The 17,429-nt window shown below is 46.2% G+C and overlaps 1 protein-coding gene across 1 annotated transcript in view; it reads left to right on the top strand.

Moving 5' to 3' along the window:
- The window catches only part of ENDOD1 (endonuclease domain containing 1), a 32,837-nt gene extending 15,697 nt beyond the window's left edge, over window positions 1–17,140 (top strand). The window contains exon 2 of the mRNA XM_043898001.1: window positions 12,968–17,140. Coding sequence (XP_043753936.1) covers window positions 12,968–14,170 — 1,203 coding nt within the window. The 3' untranslated portion in view covers window positions 14,171–17,140. The remainder of the gene's footprint in view (window positions 1–12,967) is intronic.
- Window positions 17,141–17,429: the final 289 nt, after the last annotated feature.

Here is a 17,429-nt window from a genome sequence, read left to right as displayed (position 1 = left end):
TCTTGCAATTTGAGGATGACACCTCTCACAGAGTATTAATAGGCTGTGAAAAATTCAAGCCCAGCAGGGCCACCACCGGAGCTGACCCCATCAGCGTTTGTGCTTCAGAGTTGTCCATGGACCCCCGCCCTGGCATGAGCATTGCTGGGGGTGGTGGTTAAAAATGCACTCTTGAAACCACCAGAGGCCTTCTGAAAGCATCTCCGGTGTGGAGCACAGGAATCTGCATTTTTAACAAGATTAAGTTGCTCCTAAAACAGACTGAATTTTGAGAAGTATTGATTTAAGGGAACATCACTAATTTCCTGTGGAAGCTGCCCGGGGAGGGGCTTATTTCCACTAAAGACCAAAGATGAATCTGATAGTGATCTAGCACAGGGGTTCTCCATTTAGAATCACCTGGAGAACTTTTAAAGAAAAAATCCTGAACTGATCTCCAAGCACCACCCCCAATCAAGCTTTTTGAAGCTTCCAGGCGGCGTTAGTGGTAAAGAATCTGCTTGCCAATACCGGAGCCATAGGTTCCATCTCGGGGTCAGGAAGATCCTCTGGAGACACAGAAGGAAATGGTAGCCCACTCCAGTCTTCTTGCCTGGGAAGTCCCATGGGCAGAGGAACCTGGTGGGCTACAGTCCATGGGGCTGAAAGGAGTCAAACACAACTGAGTATACACAGGTGATTCTAAGAACCTCTGATCTTGTCTGCACACAGAAGGGGGAAAAAATTAGAAACAGCAAGGTCTCAATTTAACTGACTTTTCTGAATTCTGTAGCACATAGTCAAATGCTAAAAATAATTGCTCTGGAAGAGAAAGCAACAGTAGAGTGGAAAACTGGCTTCAGTGAGTAAGGAGGAATAGGACCAGGAGTGTTGTAATCCGAGAGGGTATCACAGGTCCAGAGAGGCCTTAAAGGCGCCGGGGACTGTCTCAGGCTCCTGGGGAAGTGGCGGGAGATGTCCCACGGGAGTTTGTCTGCCCTCAAGGCCTCCCTTGCCCTCACCCAATGCCAGTTTAGGATTGGGTCTTTTTTCTTTTTCTTTCACTTTCTCTTTTTTTCTTTCACTTTATCTTTCCTTTTTAAAAAAAAATATTTATTTAGTTTTACTTGATTGTTGATCACAATATTGGTTTGATCTCTGTCACACATCAACATGAATTCACCACAAGTGCACCTAGGTCCCCTCCCTCTTGAATCTCTCTTCCGACTTCCACCGTTTCCCACCCCTCTAGATTATTACAGAGCCCCCCGTTTGAGTTCCCTGAGTCAAAGGGCAAATTCGAGATTGGATCAGTTTTTCACCCCTCCCCTTTCATTTGCATTTGTTCGGATGTTGAAGACAAAGGAAGGTCTCACTCGGAAGGGCGCCATCGTTTCCTCCCCTCTCCTGTCCCGCCGTCTTCTGACCGAGGAGGGGAGAACGCCTCGGTCGCGTGTCTTTGCATCTGCACGGCTCCGGTGTTGCAGATGCCGGCCAGGCGCCTACCGAGTGCCCGGTACCCGGGCAGCTCCTCCCGGAGGCGGGGGGAGTGGGGGCAGCCTGGAGGAAGGGTGACTCAGGGCAGGAAGGCTGTTCAGGAAACAAAAATCCCTGCATTTCTCATCCCCTAAAAGAAAAAACAAAAAAGCATCCTTCTGATTCTTCTAAAGCTGTTTCTACTCCCAAGAGGATAAGGAAGATTTTTGGTGCCAAGCAGGGAGGATTTATTTCTTTTTTTCCTGCAGTGGGTGGGTCAGAGCTCTGTTCATGCCTTTGCTGAGAGCTGAAAGGCCTGGCGGTTTATTTCTCCTCAAAAGTCCTTCCTTGCCTCTTGTGGCCCCGCTGGCCTTCACTTCTTTTTTGACACACAGCTTTTCTGATAGCTGGGTGTTTTCCGTGGTGAGTCCTCAGATCTAGTTCATTCTGACGCTGGGAGCGTGCGGGGGGCTGGCCCGCAGCCTCCAGCTCCAGCTCTGATAAGGTTATCTGATGTTCCGATGGTCAGCTGCCCGTCTCGGTTCCTTGCGAGGGGGCCCTCCCACCCAAGTGCTGATGGGCCATGGGGTGACCGGGTTTCTTTAATTTGTTTATGCATCACAGTTCCCCGCTGTCAACTCATCCATGGACTTGACTGTGGTTGAAAAACAGACCAACCCCCAGAGGAAACATCCTGTCCCCGTGGCCACAGTTAGATAGGAGTTGGCAAGGTTGCTTGCGACCACAGGGTCTGGTGTGAATCGTTATCAGCGCGTGCTTATGGAGACTAAGACTGTGCCGGGGAAGGAGACTCCACCCTTCCTAGGGCGAATCAGGGCGGAGCTCCAGCACCCTTTTGATCATCCTTCTCCACCACCAGCTTTCCCAGGGAGAAATCCTGCAGCAGCGATAGAGGCCTGTCCGTTCTCCCCGGAGCCCCTCTTTCCTGGTCTGCAAGGACATCCTATGCGCTTCTGAAGGTTACTGTGGCTCTCATGGGAGATCATTCTTTCAGCCTGTTGAAACTGTCTCCCCGGTGTCCTGCGCCGACCCTTCCCCACATTGCCTTTGGGGTCGGCCTGCCCAGCACCGGGTTCCCTCCTCTCCCGCACCCCTCAGCCATGTCTGTACTCCGGCCAGCCCCCTCCCCTTGCCAGCTGCCCCGTCCCCGAGCCCACCCCGCTCCTCTCTGCTCCTGCTTTTGCCCTCCCAGCGGAGGTGCCGTAGGCGGTCACCTGCGGCCCTTGGCCCTGCCCGCCTGGACGCCGACAAGAGCCGGAGCTTCCCGTCTGGGTCCCGCAGAGCGCGCCCTATCTCCGCAAGCGGCTCCACCTCTCAGGAAAGACCTTCCCCAGTGACGAATCTGCACAGGTGGCCCTGGGCCCTGAGGCTTGTCTGGATTTCGCAGCTCGGGAGCCCTCTGGGACAGGGGCCCTGCTCAGGGATGCCCTCCCCTCTAGCCCATCACTTCCCTGAGATGCTCATTGTCCCCCTGAGATGCTCCCCAATGCTGCATGTCCAGAGACCTAGGCTGTCCCACCCTCCCAGGGCCCCTTCTTCCTTGGGGGCTTGTGGGGGTCTGGTGGAGCATCTTTGCTCACCCCTGTGGGCCCTGCTTCTCTGCTTCTCCTGCCGAGGCCGTGTTCCTCCTCTGCCTTTATTATAAAGTGAAGTCACTCAGTCATGTCTGACTCTTTGCGACTCCATGGACTGTGACCCACCAGGCTCCTCCATCCATGGGATTCTCCAGGCAAGAGGACTGGAGTGGGTTGCCGTTCCCTCCTCCAGGGGAACTTCCCGACCCAGGGATTGAACCCAGGTCTCCTGCACTGTACCCTCTGAGCCACCAGGGAAGCCTGCTCAAATGCAGGTCTGTCTGCAGCCTCTTCTTGCCCAAACCCAGTCACGCCCACCACCTGTCTCCCTTCCTGAGCCCGCTGGGGAAAGTGCCCTCTGAAGCCTCATGAATGGCTCTCTCATCATCATAGCCCTCGGCCCTTGTCTCCAGGCTTCCTTTTCCTCTGATCCTCCTCTCGCCAAAGGTCTGTCCTCCCTTGACTTCGACGTGATACTGGACAATTGATTCTCCCGCGGCTCCAGCAGTTTCCCAGTTGCCCCTCCTGCCCACCCCCCACCCCATCCTCTAGTTCCTCCCTTGCTCACCTAGAGGCTGGGCTGCTGCTGCGGTGGGGCTAGGAGCTTTTGAATCTGATAATGCCGGGCATGGCCTTGGCTGTGCCATTGACAAATTGAGTGGCCTTGTTCCTGCCCCTTACCCGAGTTTTAGTTTTCCTGTGTGTAAAGTGGAGATGATGATACTAGTTACCTGGTAGGGTTTTATGGAGAGTCAGTGGGTTGCTGACCCATTTGAAAAGACCCTGATGCTGGAAAAGATTGAGGCCGGAGGAGAAGGGGACGATAGAGGATGAGATGGTTGGATGGCATCACCAACTCAATGGACATGGGTTTGGGTGGACTCTGGGAGTTGGTGATGGACAGGGAGGCCTGGCGTGCTGCGGTTCATGGGGTCGCAGAGTCGGACACGACTGAGCGACTGAACTGAACTGAGTGGGTTGCTGCACTGCGGTGTTTTCTAAATGATAGTCATTTGCACCCCTGCTTCACCAGAGTCCCACTTGTCCTGCTATTTACTTGAGATTTGGTCTTTACATTGACTTTAAATCAAGTCATTGGAAAACAAATTTAGTCTTATCCTAAATAATCATATCCATGAAGTTGTGTGTAGGAATTACTGGTTATATCTTCCCAGGAGAAATTAAACATGAATGCACAGCTGTTAAAATAGAAGCATCCGTTGGTTCACTTCTCGCTGTCCACAGGAAACCACAGAGTTACGTGCAGTCTCCTGCGAATCTTTCGTGAGTCATGCCACAGTGCCCCGACCCCAGAATGCATGTGCACCAGGATGAGCCTTTATTGATGTTATCCCTCTCTGGCCAGCCTTGCTTTAGTGCCCGAGCTCCAGTCCTGTATCTCCAGCTGCTATGAAATGTTTCTGCCTGTCAGTCTGGTCCCTTTTAGAGGTCAGCCTGTTCACTTTTCCTCCATTGCACCTCATTTTCAGGTGGCCTGGGCTCCAGAGTTGGACGTCATCTTTCACCTTCCAGGGACCCTGCCGGGTCCACCTCCACATCCTGGGGCACCTTCCTTCCCGAGTTACGCACATGTCCTTTCCTTTCCATTCCCTCAGCTCCCTCATGGTCCAGGCTTTCCTGCCCAGTGTGGGCAGGTGTCTATTTCCCTGGAATGACACGTTCCTAATGATGCTCTGGCCTCAGGGAATGTCCACTGTGTACAGATCAAGTCCAGACTCGGAAACGCAGCATTGAAAGGACCCAGAGAGCAGAGTGGAGCTGGAGTGCTTTATGGTCGCTGAAGTCAGACCACGTGGGTTTGCAAACTCAGCCTCCCTCACCGACAGCGTGACATCCACACGCTACTCAGTGACTGAGCCTACGTTATGCTTTCTGCAGAGGAGGACGTAGGGATTAGGATTAAAGAAGGCATGTCCTGTAACACCCTTCCATGGTGCCCACTACCTAGAGAGCACTCGGTGAGCTTTAGTTGTGATTATTCTATGACGAGTTATCTGTATAGCAGATCATTTATAATCTGGTCCCCTGCTATCCCTCCCAATTAAAACTTTTCCTTACCCAGAGTCCCATTTTCTCTCACTCCCCATCTCTCAAGCCTTTGTGCAGATGTCTCCTTAAGCCCTACTGACCTTTGTGTTTCTCTAAGTTTATCAAAACCTTGCATATCCTTCTAACCCTGCCTCAGCTTTTGTTTTCTCCAAAAGCTAAAGATATCTTATCTTCTCTGACTGTTTATGGTGTCCTTCCTTCCTTTGGAATCTGATTGCTCTTTTTCTTCAAAACATGTATTTGGTACTTAACTTTATTTGCAGTACATCGTGGTTTTTCCTTGGTTTCCTATTTAGTTTTGTGTGTGTCTGTGTCTTGCTTCCCTAAGTAGATGGTGAGTCTCTTGATGCCATTTGGAGGCATGTGAAGCAGGGATTCAGAGCAGCAGCTGTGGGACTGGTCTTCTTGAGTTCACGCTGTGACATTACCACTCACCAACTGTGTGACCTTGACTATGCTACTTAATCTTGATGTGCCTCAGTTTCTCCACCTGTCAAAAAATGATAATAGTACCTAGTTTTTGTGGGTTTAGATGAGTGAGTACTTAGTGGAGCTACTTACTGATTTAGTACATGTGAAATTCTTAGAACAGTGCCTGCCATGTAGTACTCAGTAAGTGTTGCTGGTTGTTGTTCTTATTATCATTTCTCTTGCTTTCTCCTACAGTAGCGCTCACACCTAAATAGGCTCAGTACATATTGTTGAATGGATGCCTATTTCCCCTCCAATTATCCTTCTCAGTTTTCTCTTAGTCTATTTTTCTTCCATGCATATTAGCAGGAAAATTGAAAGTCTCCTTTTATTTAATTCCAAAGGAGGGGGAAGAAAATCCCATGGGTTTAAGTAGCTCTGGCTGTCTGCTAACATAAACAGACCAACTCATTGAGAGAAACAGGTTTTTTTCTTGGTATTAAATTAGAAAAGGAATTTATTATAAACTTATTTATGGGGCAAGATGCTGGTGGATGGGGAGTGCTCATTCTTCTAAAACTTACCTAACAAGTTGCAATTAGGAAAAAAAAAAGATTTTCCATTAAACCCAGGAACTGTATCAAGTTACACTGGCAGCCCAGGAGGACCCGTCAACAGGGAGGGAGATTACACAGAAAGCTTTGTACCTGTCCCTTCACCCAGAGAGTCTGCTGAGAAACCAAAGAGAAAGATTAGTGGTGCTTGCAAAAGGGCAAGGGCAACCCAAAAACTGTAATCTGAAATTACCTCTTACATCATAGCTGTATTTTTGTCTTTAGGGAGCAGTGTTGTTGGTAATTTAGTGTAATTGCAGTAACCAGCTCATTAAACTATGTCTGCAGAGAGCCTGGAAAAAAACAAAAAACACCTGCCCTTTATGTGACAGTGTCTCAATGCATTCGACTTTTAAATATTCTTATTGTTTTCAGTACAGTTTTCCATACACGAGTCAGATATTTTAGTTACACACACACTTGGCTGTTTCTTCAGAAAGGGAGAGCCTACTAAGACATAATGGTTGTTCTGTAGAGTTTAGTAAGCTTGATGATGGGGGGAGCTATTTTAACTGGTTCTATTTAAACTTTCAGATGATTCTTTAACAAATGACGTTAGAACTGTATCATCTTGAGATCAAAACAAAGTTTTGTCATAAGTTTAAAAAGAGGTTTTAAGACAGGAAGTAGAAATCGTGATGGACGTTTCTCCCAGTGGAGGTCAGTTAGCAGACTGTTATAAGGCCCTGGGATTTAATACGTTTTATGATGAGATGGTAGAGTGATTTCATAATGGAATATCCATTTTTAATGACTCCAAATTGCAAATACAAAATCAATGGAAATGAATTTGAATAAGACAGAAATACCTACACGAAGAGATGTGAGAATTATAGCTAATAGATAAAGCAAAAGAATTAGTAAAAAAATAAATAAAAACCAAAAATTGCAAATACAAAATCAATGGAAATGAATTTGAATAAGAGAAATATCTACACGAAGAGATGAGAGAATTATAGCTAATAGATAAAGCAAAAGAATTAGTAAAAAAATAAATAAAAACCAAACAGGTTGTAAGCTGGCTGGTGTGTTTTGGCAAAGGGCTGGGAGTCCTTGTGTCTTATTCTTAGTGAGAGACTTCAGCCTGTAAAGTGAGTTCTTGACACATCAGAGAAAGGTCTTGGAAGGTACTGTTCTACTTACACCAAACAGGAGGTGGCCTAAATAGAAAAAAAGGAGATTTAAGCAAAATAAGTACATTTGGAGATGATAAATCTATAGTGAGTTATAAAAGTAAACAAGGCATGCTTTAGCAGAAACTTTATAACCTTAGACAAAGTTCCTGGGCAGCTGTGCGGCTCCTCTCCTTCCACTGCAATCACATAGAAATATTGAATTTTAAAAATATTATCTATATATTTAAATTAAATTCATATTTCAGCAAAAAAGTAAGAAGGAATTTTCAGGTGCCAGAAATATATAAGAAATCAATAGCCACAGCTGTGTGTGGGAGGACACATGGAAGCTAGGGGCTAGGGCTCTAAACTGCCTGTGGACAGAAGTCACGGTTGCATAACCTATTCATGACGTGGGTCTGGAGCTAAGCTCTCCAGGTAAAGCTCGGGGCTAGCAAACTGTCGCAGCTTCGGTGAACCAGGCAGGAAAGCCACCTGCAAGTTATTATAGGAAGTAGCTGCCTACACCATGTCATTAGTGGAAACAGTCAACCTCCAGAAGTAAGCTTGAAGCTGTCATTTTTCCTTTGTATGGGTCCAAATTTGCACTGCTTTCTCCACGTGGAAACCCTAGCCTGTGAAAATAACTCAGAAGCTAGTCCAGAATCAATGAACTCTTTAGAGCTCCAGCAGAGGCAACTGCAAATGCAGTCCTATTAGAGTTGTTTTTGTTTCCATTTTTGTCTTTTTTTTTTCAACAGACCATCATGGACCTTTTATGAAGACAAACTCATGGGCAAAAATTGCAGAGCACTTAAGTATACATACCACCCCAAAGTCAACCAATAGGAGCAACAAAGTAAACTGAAAAGCAGAATAAAATAGACAACAGATCTTAAAGGGAATTTAAGAATTTCTAAACTACGGGAAGATTTTAAAAAAAGAATTTCTCAAGAGTAGGAAAAACAACAGAATTTTCAATAGAACCAAATAGAAAGGCTGGGAAAGAAAGAAGAGTCACTGAAATGAGAAACAAAAAGAAAAAAGAAAAAAACCTCAACAAAGTAGGTAGTAAACTAAACATAGCTAAGGAGAGACTTAGTGATTTGGAAGACAGATCTAGGGACTCACCTGGAATGCAATATAGAGAGTTAATAAGATATAAATGGCTCAGATGGTAAAGAATCCGGCTGCAATGCAAGAGACCTGGCTTCAATCCCTGGTTGGGAAGATCCTCTGGAGAAGGGAATGGCTACCCACTCCAGTATTTTTGCCTGGAGGCGTCCATAGATGGAGGAGGGCTACAGTACATGGGGTCTCAGAGAGTTGGACATGACAGAATGACTAATGCACAACACTATGAAAAAGAACATAAGTCACAAAAAAGATAGAGAGGATAGAAAGAGAGGCTTTGATGTGATTGGATCCTCAGAGGAGAGAACAGAGAGTTCATTGAAGATCAGTATATGCTCTCATATAACATTCTTTGGTATTTTGGTCAGAGATTTAACGCTGTGTTGCCCGGTGGCTCAGACGTAAAGCATCTGCCTGCAATGTGGGAGACCTGGCTTCGATCCCTGGATCGGGAAGATCCTCTGGAGGAGGGAATGGCAACCCACTCCAGTACTCTTGCTTGGAAAATTCCATGGATGGAGGAGCCTGGTAGGCTATAGTCCATGGGATTGCAAAGAGTCAGGTACAACTTAGCAACTTCCCTCATAAGACTAGGTTAGATAAGCCTTGAGAAATCTGTTATTTATTTTCTGTTTTAATTTTGACTGGTAGCATCCACACTGATTTATGTACATTATATACAACACTGTACTGAACTGTGACCAGGCAAGACAATCCTAGAATGCCTGGCAGTTTTTCTCAGTGGAGTTTTACTGTGCTCACTGTTCTCTGTTACAGCTGCTGGTGTAGAGAAAAAAAGCAAGTAGCCAAGTAAGGTGCTAATAGAACCAGCGTCTCTGGGAGACCAGCCAGCTGCCCAGTTTCTAAGGGTAGTAGTATGCTTCCCTCATAGCTCAGTCGGTAAAGAGTCTGACTGCAATGCAAGAGTTGTGGGTTTGATCCCTGGGTCAGGAAGATCCCCTGGAGAAGGAAATGGCAACCCCCTCCAGTATTCCTGCCTGGAGAATCCCACGGACAGAGGAGCCTGGCAGGCTACAGTATATGGAGTCACAAGAGTCAGACACGACTGAGCGACTAAGCGCAAGGGTGCAAGCTGGAAACTCCTCTGGCCAGTTGCTGCTGCCTGAGCGGCCACCTTCCTTGGCTTGTGAGGCTGGAGGTTCTGCCTCCATGTGCTCTGGGCAAAGCAGAAAGGAAGCATGAGGGCCGGTCTGCACGCGTGCCCGTTCACCCTCTCCTTTCCGCTCTCCCTTCTTTCTGGGGACTGCAGCGCCAGGGCGCTCAGACATCGGCTTTTCTCCCTGTGGATTTAGGAATTTCATTTATTCCACGTCACAGAGAGAAAAGGGGACTGTGATTTCTCTTTTTGTTAGGTTTTCTATTCTCTAGTATAGAACACTGGTAGAGCAGTGTCCGTTAAATGGGGAAGCATGGCTTAATCATAAGGAATGTGTGCCTTAGGAATAAAATGACTGACCTCAGTTCAGATTCTGTCCTGCTAATTATTGGATGACTTTGGAAAAATTCACCTTTCTGTGTTTTAGTTTCCCCACCTGTAAAATCAGGTAGAAAAAAAAGACCTTCTGTAACATTATATTGAAATCATTTAATTGGTAGTTAAGAAAAATTCGTCCTTGACCTCCTGTGTATTACTATATAGGTACCAGATGCAGACATTCCACCTTGATTTCAAACACTATATTCTACCTTGTCATCAAACCATGGGGCCAATTTGGGGTTCATAACAATACAGTGACCATGGATGTGGGGTTCTGAAGAAGGCCAGGGAAAGGAAGACGTGCTCGGCAGTCGCCTCAGTTCATCCTGGCCCACTCCCATGGACCTGCAAGCTGTGGGCAGAAGAGACTCCATTATTGCAGATATCTGGAGCCCACTGAACTCAAGTGGCCTGAGAGGACGAGGAAGCAACCAGCTTAGTGTCCTCTGACCTTAGCCACGGGAGACCATGATCTGAAGTTTGGGAGTAAATCAACCCACAATCCTGATTTCTGTCTAAGAGCACGATGTTGTAGGTTGTCTCTTCCACGTCTGCTCACACTGCCCACCGCCCCCTCCCCCCACACCGCCCCAATCTCACTCTCTTCTTTACTTCCCCCTCTCTTTTATCCCTCCCCTTTTCTTTTTTTTTAAATTTATTTTATTTTATTTATTTATTTTTTTATTGTAGTGGGTTTTGTCATACATTGACATGAATCAGCCATGGATTTACATGTATTCCCCATCCCGATCCCCCCTCCCACCTCCCTCTCTACCCGATCCCTCTGGGTCCCTCCCCTTTTCTTTTCCTGCCTGGCCCTTTTTGGTTCCTTCCCCTTCTTTATCTAAGAATCTCTCTTCTCTGTGTTCCAGCCTGCCCTCTGTCCTTGGAGGCATTATTTCATCCCTGGGTGGCTCTTGGACAGAAGATGAACCAGTGTGTTGCCCTATGCTCTGTCACATGGCCACCAGTAAAAAAAAAACCCAGCTCCAGGCTTCCTCTAGATGGGATAAAGAAGCTACACCAGGCTAAATGCAGAAACAGTACCCTAGTAAGCAGGGAGAATAAGCAGGCACCCTAAAATTCCTGGCCTTCCACCCAAGACCCTACAATCTTGGCTCTGTGGTATCTTGATCTCATGATTCAGAAATGAGGCAGATATTTCCATGGGTTGTATCTTCTGGCTATAGGAGAGCAAGGGCAGCTTTGCAAAATGGATGAGCTTTTTATCTCTGTCCTGTAGGGGTGTGGTGGGAGTGGGGACCATCCAGGATCATTTCTAATTTGAAGTCTGGGGGCAGGGACGGCACGACCTTAAAAGGTGAGGCTGTGGAATACTCCATTAGCTTTCATGACTACTCCTGCTTTCACCACCTTGCTCATCCGTTGCCCTCACTAATGCTACACATGCGTGCATGAGCATGCCTGCATTTGCTGTTGCAGAGCTGGAGAAATGCAGAGTGGGTTGCCCTCCCCACGTGAGGTACAGCAGTCCACATGGCCTTGACCCTCTTGGGTTTAGCAAGTGGCACCAACTCGAGGGAATCAATTAGTAAGATTTACTTATTTTAATTCATTGCTTTTTGTCCTTTTGAAAGTAACATATAAATAATTTGTGGGTTGATGTAGGTAACAGTTGCACCAAGAGAAACAAGAAAACAAGGGAAAAAAATGTATCACTTGTATCCTTGGGAGTCGATCAGCCATAGTGGACATTTTCATGTGTTTCAAACTTTTTTCTTGCTCATTTTTAGGCTTAAAAAATTATTATCATTTAATTTTACAATCTGCCTTTTCCTTTCAAAATTATAGCACATATTTCCCTATCATTACAAGTGCTTTTTAATGGCTTTGAGATATTTCCTTGATGGATATAACACCATTTATTTAACTGTTCCCAGTTTTTGAAAATGTAGGTTGGCTCAACTTCCTGCTATTATAAATACTGCAGTGATCAGTTAATACTGATCTCAGAGAGTCTCAAGTAGTAAAGAATCCGCCTGCCAGTGCAGGACTCATGGGTTTGATTCCTGGGTTGGGAAGATCCCCTGGAAAAGGAAGTGAAAACTTATTCCAATATTCTTGCCTGGAAAATCCCATGGACAGAGCCAGGCAGACTATAGTCCATGGGTCACAAAGAGTTGTACATGGCTTAGTGACTAAAAAACAATAAGTTGAGATTCTAGTATGTGTCAGTCCTTGACTGGGTCCTATGTACAGGGTCCATGGTGTCAAGGAATTTATAGTGTAATTTGGGAGCTAAAAACAGTTTTGGGCCAATCCTGAGCTCTTTGTTTTCACCTATTTAGATTGGCAAAGTGAAATATATATTATACTGCTGAATTTAAAATGAATAAGAGCAGAACTAAGAGGGATAGATATAGATATATATGTCATTATTGATATTCAACAATTGGCCTACACAGAAAATGCATTGTTAATAATTGCAAATATTATGAGGAGATGAAGTTTGAAGAGCAGCTGGTCTAATTTTATCTTGGCCTGGGAAGTATCTAATATAACTGACAATAATCTATACATGTCCCTCTATTTGATTTAAATTCTCTGATTAGAGTTGATTGCTCTTTGTATATCCCAAAATATGCAAAATCCACTTAAGACTACGTTCTTTAAATTGCAGCTCACTTTGGTGGCTGATTATCTGAATTCCAGTTCTGATTTTTACGGGCCTGCTGAGATTTGCTTTTCCCCTTGCTTTCGTTTTTACAGTCAGTTTGAATCTCATGGGAAAACATTCCTGGAAAAGGGTATGACATTTATAAACCCACAGCAGATTGAAAAGTGGTGTTCTTAATTTGTGTGAGTGTGTGATAGGTCATTACTATAGGACAGGAGTGGAATATACAGAGAGTGGAAGAGGATATAGCTGGCTTGAAAGATGCTTTCAGACACTAGGGTCGTGGGGTATTAGGACGAAGTGAGAATGTGCTTCCAAACCAAAGTGTTGGAACTGTGTGTCTAGTCGGGACTTCACTAGAGTCTGGGCAGAACGGTCCGAGGGTCCCTGGTCTGCTGTGAACAGGGACGCATTTCAACCTCCCTCTCTCCTTTCAGATTGATGACCCCAACAGCAGCCTGGAGGAGGTGACGGATGAGGCCGAGGCCGTCAGGTCTGTGAACAAACTGGGGAGCAACCAAGCCTTGAATGCAGATTTCCTGGGTTCTGATTACCGAACCGGGCAGCTCTACCCCTTCTCCCTCAGCAGTGACCCCCACTCGGCCACCTTCACACTCACAAACGCGGCTCCGATGACCCCGTCCTTCCAGGAAAGGTGGTACGTGAACCTCAACAGCCTGATGGAGCGAGCTCTGACCCCGCAGTGTGGCAGCGGGGATGATCTCTACATCATCACGGGCGCCGTGCCCTCGGACCTCAAGGTCAAAGACAGAGTGAGCATCCCGGAGTTCGTCTGGCTGGCGGCCTGCTGCGCAGTCCCTGCGGGAGGCTGGGCCATGGGCTTTGTCAAGCACACCGGTGACCGGGAGGTCATCGAGGATGTGATGCTGAGGGACCTGGAGAAGCTGCTTCCGTTCCCCCTTCAGCTGTTCCAGAACAACTGTGGGGAGACCGACCAAGACACGGAGAAGATGAAAAAAATCCTGGAGGTGGTTAACCAAGTCCAGGATGAGGAGCGGAGGCTGGACTCTGAGAGGGGCTCGGGGACCCTCTCTGGCATGAGGGGCGCCAGGTCCGCCCTGCCACCTCCCGAGACATCTGGGGAAGGGAGTAGCCTTCTGGGAAGACTCCTGGGCTTTGTCGCTACCCCACTCATCAAGCTCTGCCAGTTAATTTATTACCTTGCCTTCGGGATCCTGAAGTACACTGTGTATGTCCTGTGGTATGTCACGAAGCAGGTGATTAACGGTCTAGAAAGTTGCCTTTATCGCCTGGGGTCAGCCACCATCACCTACTTCTTGACCATCGGGGAGGAGCTGGGCAGCATTCCCTGGAAGGTCCTCAAAGTCACGGTCAGGATCACCAGGGCTGTGCTCCGGATCCTCTGCTGCCTGCTGAAGGTGGTCTGCCGCGTCGTGGGGGTCCCTGTCCGGGTGCTTGTGGACGTGGCCACGTTCCCCGTGTACACCATAGGCGCAGTTCCAATCGTCTGCAGGGACATTGCCATGGGCCTTGGTGGCATCCTCTCTCTGCTCTTTGACACGGCTTTTGGCACCATGGGTGGTCTATTTCAGGTCATTTTTACTGTCTGCAAGCGGGTTGGCTATAAGATTACTTTTGACAATCCTGGGGAGTTATAGGAAAAAAAAATAATGAGTGCCCGGTCCCAGTGAATTTGATTTTTTTTTAATAGAGAAAGCTGGAATATTTTGTCTATACTATGGGTTTCTGTTCACGTCAGTTATATTTTGGCCTTTGGTGGGGGTGTCTGCCTGTTTCAACTTGACCCAAGAGACATGTTCAGGGTGGGATTATGTGTAGGTTGCCTGCTCAGATGTGGGTGAACTTCCAAGCCGTCCACTTCAGTCAGTCACTCTGATACAGGAGACCATGTGAGAGATGCTGGTGTTCATTTGTGATCAGTAAAAATAACAGAAGGAGAATCTGGAGGAGGACCACTTTAAACCCAACTGTTTCTGAGAAAAGTAGAAAGGAATTTATTCCTGCTATTACTCTCTGAGACTCAAGACAAAACTGATATAAGTATTCCTGGCCAATTTGTTATCATTTTGCTTCTCTTTCTGCCCAACTCAGCTTGACTTGGTGAGGTGCAGACCATTTCCTTGTTGAAATAGCTCTCTTAGGATATAGAATCTGTTATATCCCTTAGCTTTCCATGACTCCTGAGGATCTATAAGGTTGTTTTGTTTCTCCAAAGTTGAATTTTGCTGCATTTTTCCTTTGAGTTAATGGTAAACATTATATGCAAATATGGCATAACAAATTCTGAATGCAAGGACTAAGATTGTTTGCCCCTTGAATGCTACCCAGGTATAAAAAAGGGAGTGCAAAGATCAGACCTCTGCTCTGAATAGGTGCCATAGGTCTGAGGATATCCTTAGCTAAGCTTGGATTAACTTGACATATATTAAATCTCTGGCTGAGAAGATGGAGCTCAAAGACCTACATGTTAAGCTAATACAGAAGTTCATATTCTGCAAAATACTAGATCAGTCTTTCTTATACTTCCAGCAAGTACCCAATACAGTAAAATGCTCTGACTTCTGTCCTTAAATGGTGGTTTTGGTATAAAGGTATAAAAAATAGTCAGAAAATTATAACTTTTCTGGCCATCTTGGAAAACAAAATCCATAGACATATATATCTAAGTTTATATGTATATAATCTTGATTAAGAATCATTATCTCAGGAAATTATTTTTATAGTGTGTTTGATGCTAAAAAACATAACTATCCCATTAAAGCAAGTAATTTATGGGAGCTAATCTCCAATTTTTTGATCAAGCACTTGTCATGTTAATCCTTGCACTGAAAAATGATAACAGGAGGAAGCTGAAGTTCTCAAACTTTGCTCTGCCTTCCAGAGCTCAGAGGGAGTCACCTGGATTTTTCTGAGTGTTCTAAAGAGTTCGTGTGAGGTAGAATAGGACCCAGTGTAAGCTACTGATTTGGGGGTGCAGGCCACCGTGCATCTGAAAGTTCAGTGCAGAGACCTGGGGTCCAGAAAGGCAGCAAGGAGAGAAGGATGGGTGAACTGTTGGCATCAAGTTGATGCCCAAGAAATGTGATTGTGATGAGAGTTACTTTTTGCAGAAAAATAATGGAGTTGGACCCAAAGTAGCAGGGCAGCCAGCAAGCTGCCATCCTGATCAGTTTGTTACGTGAGGCAGGGTAGTAGGACACCAGACCATGAAACTGTCATAGCAAGCAGTGCACTAGATTATCTAAGACTCTAAAGCAGTATTTTACCAACACTTCTGTTGGTGACCGTAAAAATCTGCAGTCAGGCTTTCCTTCATTTCAGTAGTGTGAGGAGCCATGGAGGAGAAGGGTTTGCTTTGGTACTGATGGGTCAGGTAGAATCCTGCCAGATGAAAGAAAAGGAATTTCAGAGGGGACCAGAGAGATGGTCTGACCGGAGATAAGCTCGGCCTGACCAAAGCCGCCTCTGATGAGGAAGCTGACACCTGATGCTAATGATGGTTGACCCTAGGTCTACCAGGAGCCAAGGTCTTCTGCTCGGGTCCCTTCACACCTCAGATGTCAGATCTGTGCCTCCCTGGTCTAGGGCCGGGTTTTCTCCATCATCCATTGAACAAACTGGACTCTGATGAATTAAATGGGTTTGGCCCATGTGATGAAGCAACTAGCTGTCCATGCTCACCAGTATGCTTTCTGCCTCCCGAGGAACTATGTCCCCTCAGAGTACCTATCTGCATCCCGAAAGGCCCATGGGGGCCATCTATGGCAGCTTGAGCCTCTTGGCACCATGCAAGGAGCAGGGCATCTGAACTTTTCTCGAGAACCATTCGAAAATGTCTTCCTTTTCAGTTCTAGTTGTTTAGTGTCTTATTTATTTATTATGGTGTGGCCTTTTTTGAAATCTGGAAAGGGATGATAAAGGGAAAGCTAATCCCCAAGGTTAGTAGGTGGCTGAGAGCCTCCACTCTGGACTGCTGGCCTTTGTGCTTCTGGTTCACCGGCTCCGGCAGGTGGCCAGACCGCTGGTCCGTCCCAGTGAGCCCCTTTGGCCTTTGGGGTGGGATTTTGAGTTGATGAGCTCCATCTCTGGCTTGAAGATTTTTCTGTGGCTCTGCTATGTTCTTGGGCCCTTGGAGAGGTCAGCCAGCTCTTCATCATTGTGGAGCTGATTTTCTAGTCTGGATCAGCCAGGCCTTCGGACACTCCTCTGTTCCACTGTGCCTTTTGGGTGTTCGCTTCTCACTCAGCATCAGGACTTGCCCCTGAATGCAGATGAAGGGATCTGGAGAAGGAACTAGTGTGAAACGCTGGTCATTCATCCATCCAGTGTGTATTTGAACATCAAAGTTGCAGAGATTGACAATACGTGCATCCCATCTTTGAGGAGTTCAGATATCTAGTGGGGAGGACGTGGTGCAGCTGATCCATGGACCACATCGTGGTAAGCCTGCAATGGTACTAGCATCCCTGGAGCACAGCAGGAAAACCCACAAAACATGGACGTTGGGGAAGCCTTGATAAAGGGTGTGATGACTCAATTTGACATTTTCAAGCTATGTACAATGCTGTGCACCTTGCAATGCTCAATAAAATAATTGTTGACAACTCGTCAGCTCTTCTGGAAAATATATAGAGGGGGAGAATCCTGGAATGAGGTTTGGGGGGTTGTCTTTGATTTTTATTTTTTTTCCATTTTCTTCTTGATTGACATTAACTCAAACCATTTCCACTCCCATCTGGATTTTTTTTTTTAAATTTTTTAATCATACATGAGAAAACAGAGAGGTTAGGTCAGTGAAATAGGCCCTGGAACTTCTTTTCCATGTTATGTCTCTGAAAAGCTATTTGGGACATGAAATATTTGAAGCACCCAGCAACCTCCTGCTTCACTGATTCT

This window comes from Cervus elaphus, chromosome 1 (assembly GCF_910594005.1).
Source record: "Cervus elaphus chromosome 1, mCerEla1.1, whole genome shotgun sequence".
NCBI classification, from domain to species: Eukaryota; Metazoa; Chordata; class Mammalia; order Artiodactyla; family Cervidae; genus Cervus; species Cervus elaphus.
The sequence above is the reverse complement of the archived record's forward strand: the minus strand, read 5'-3'. Positions and strand labels throughout refer to the sequence as shown.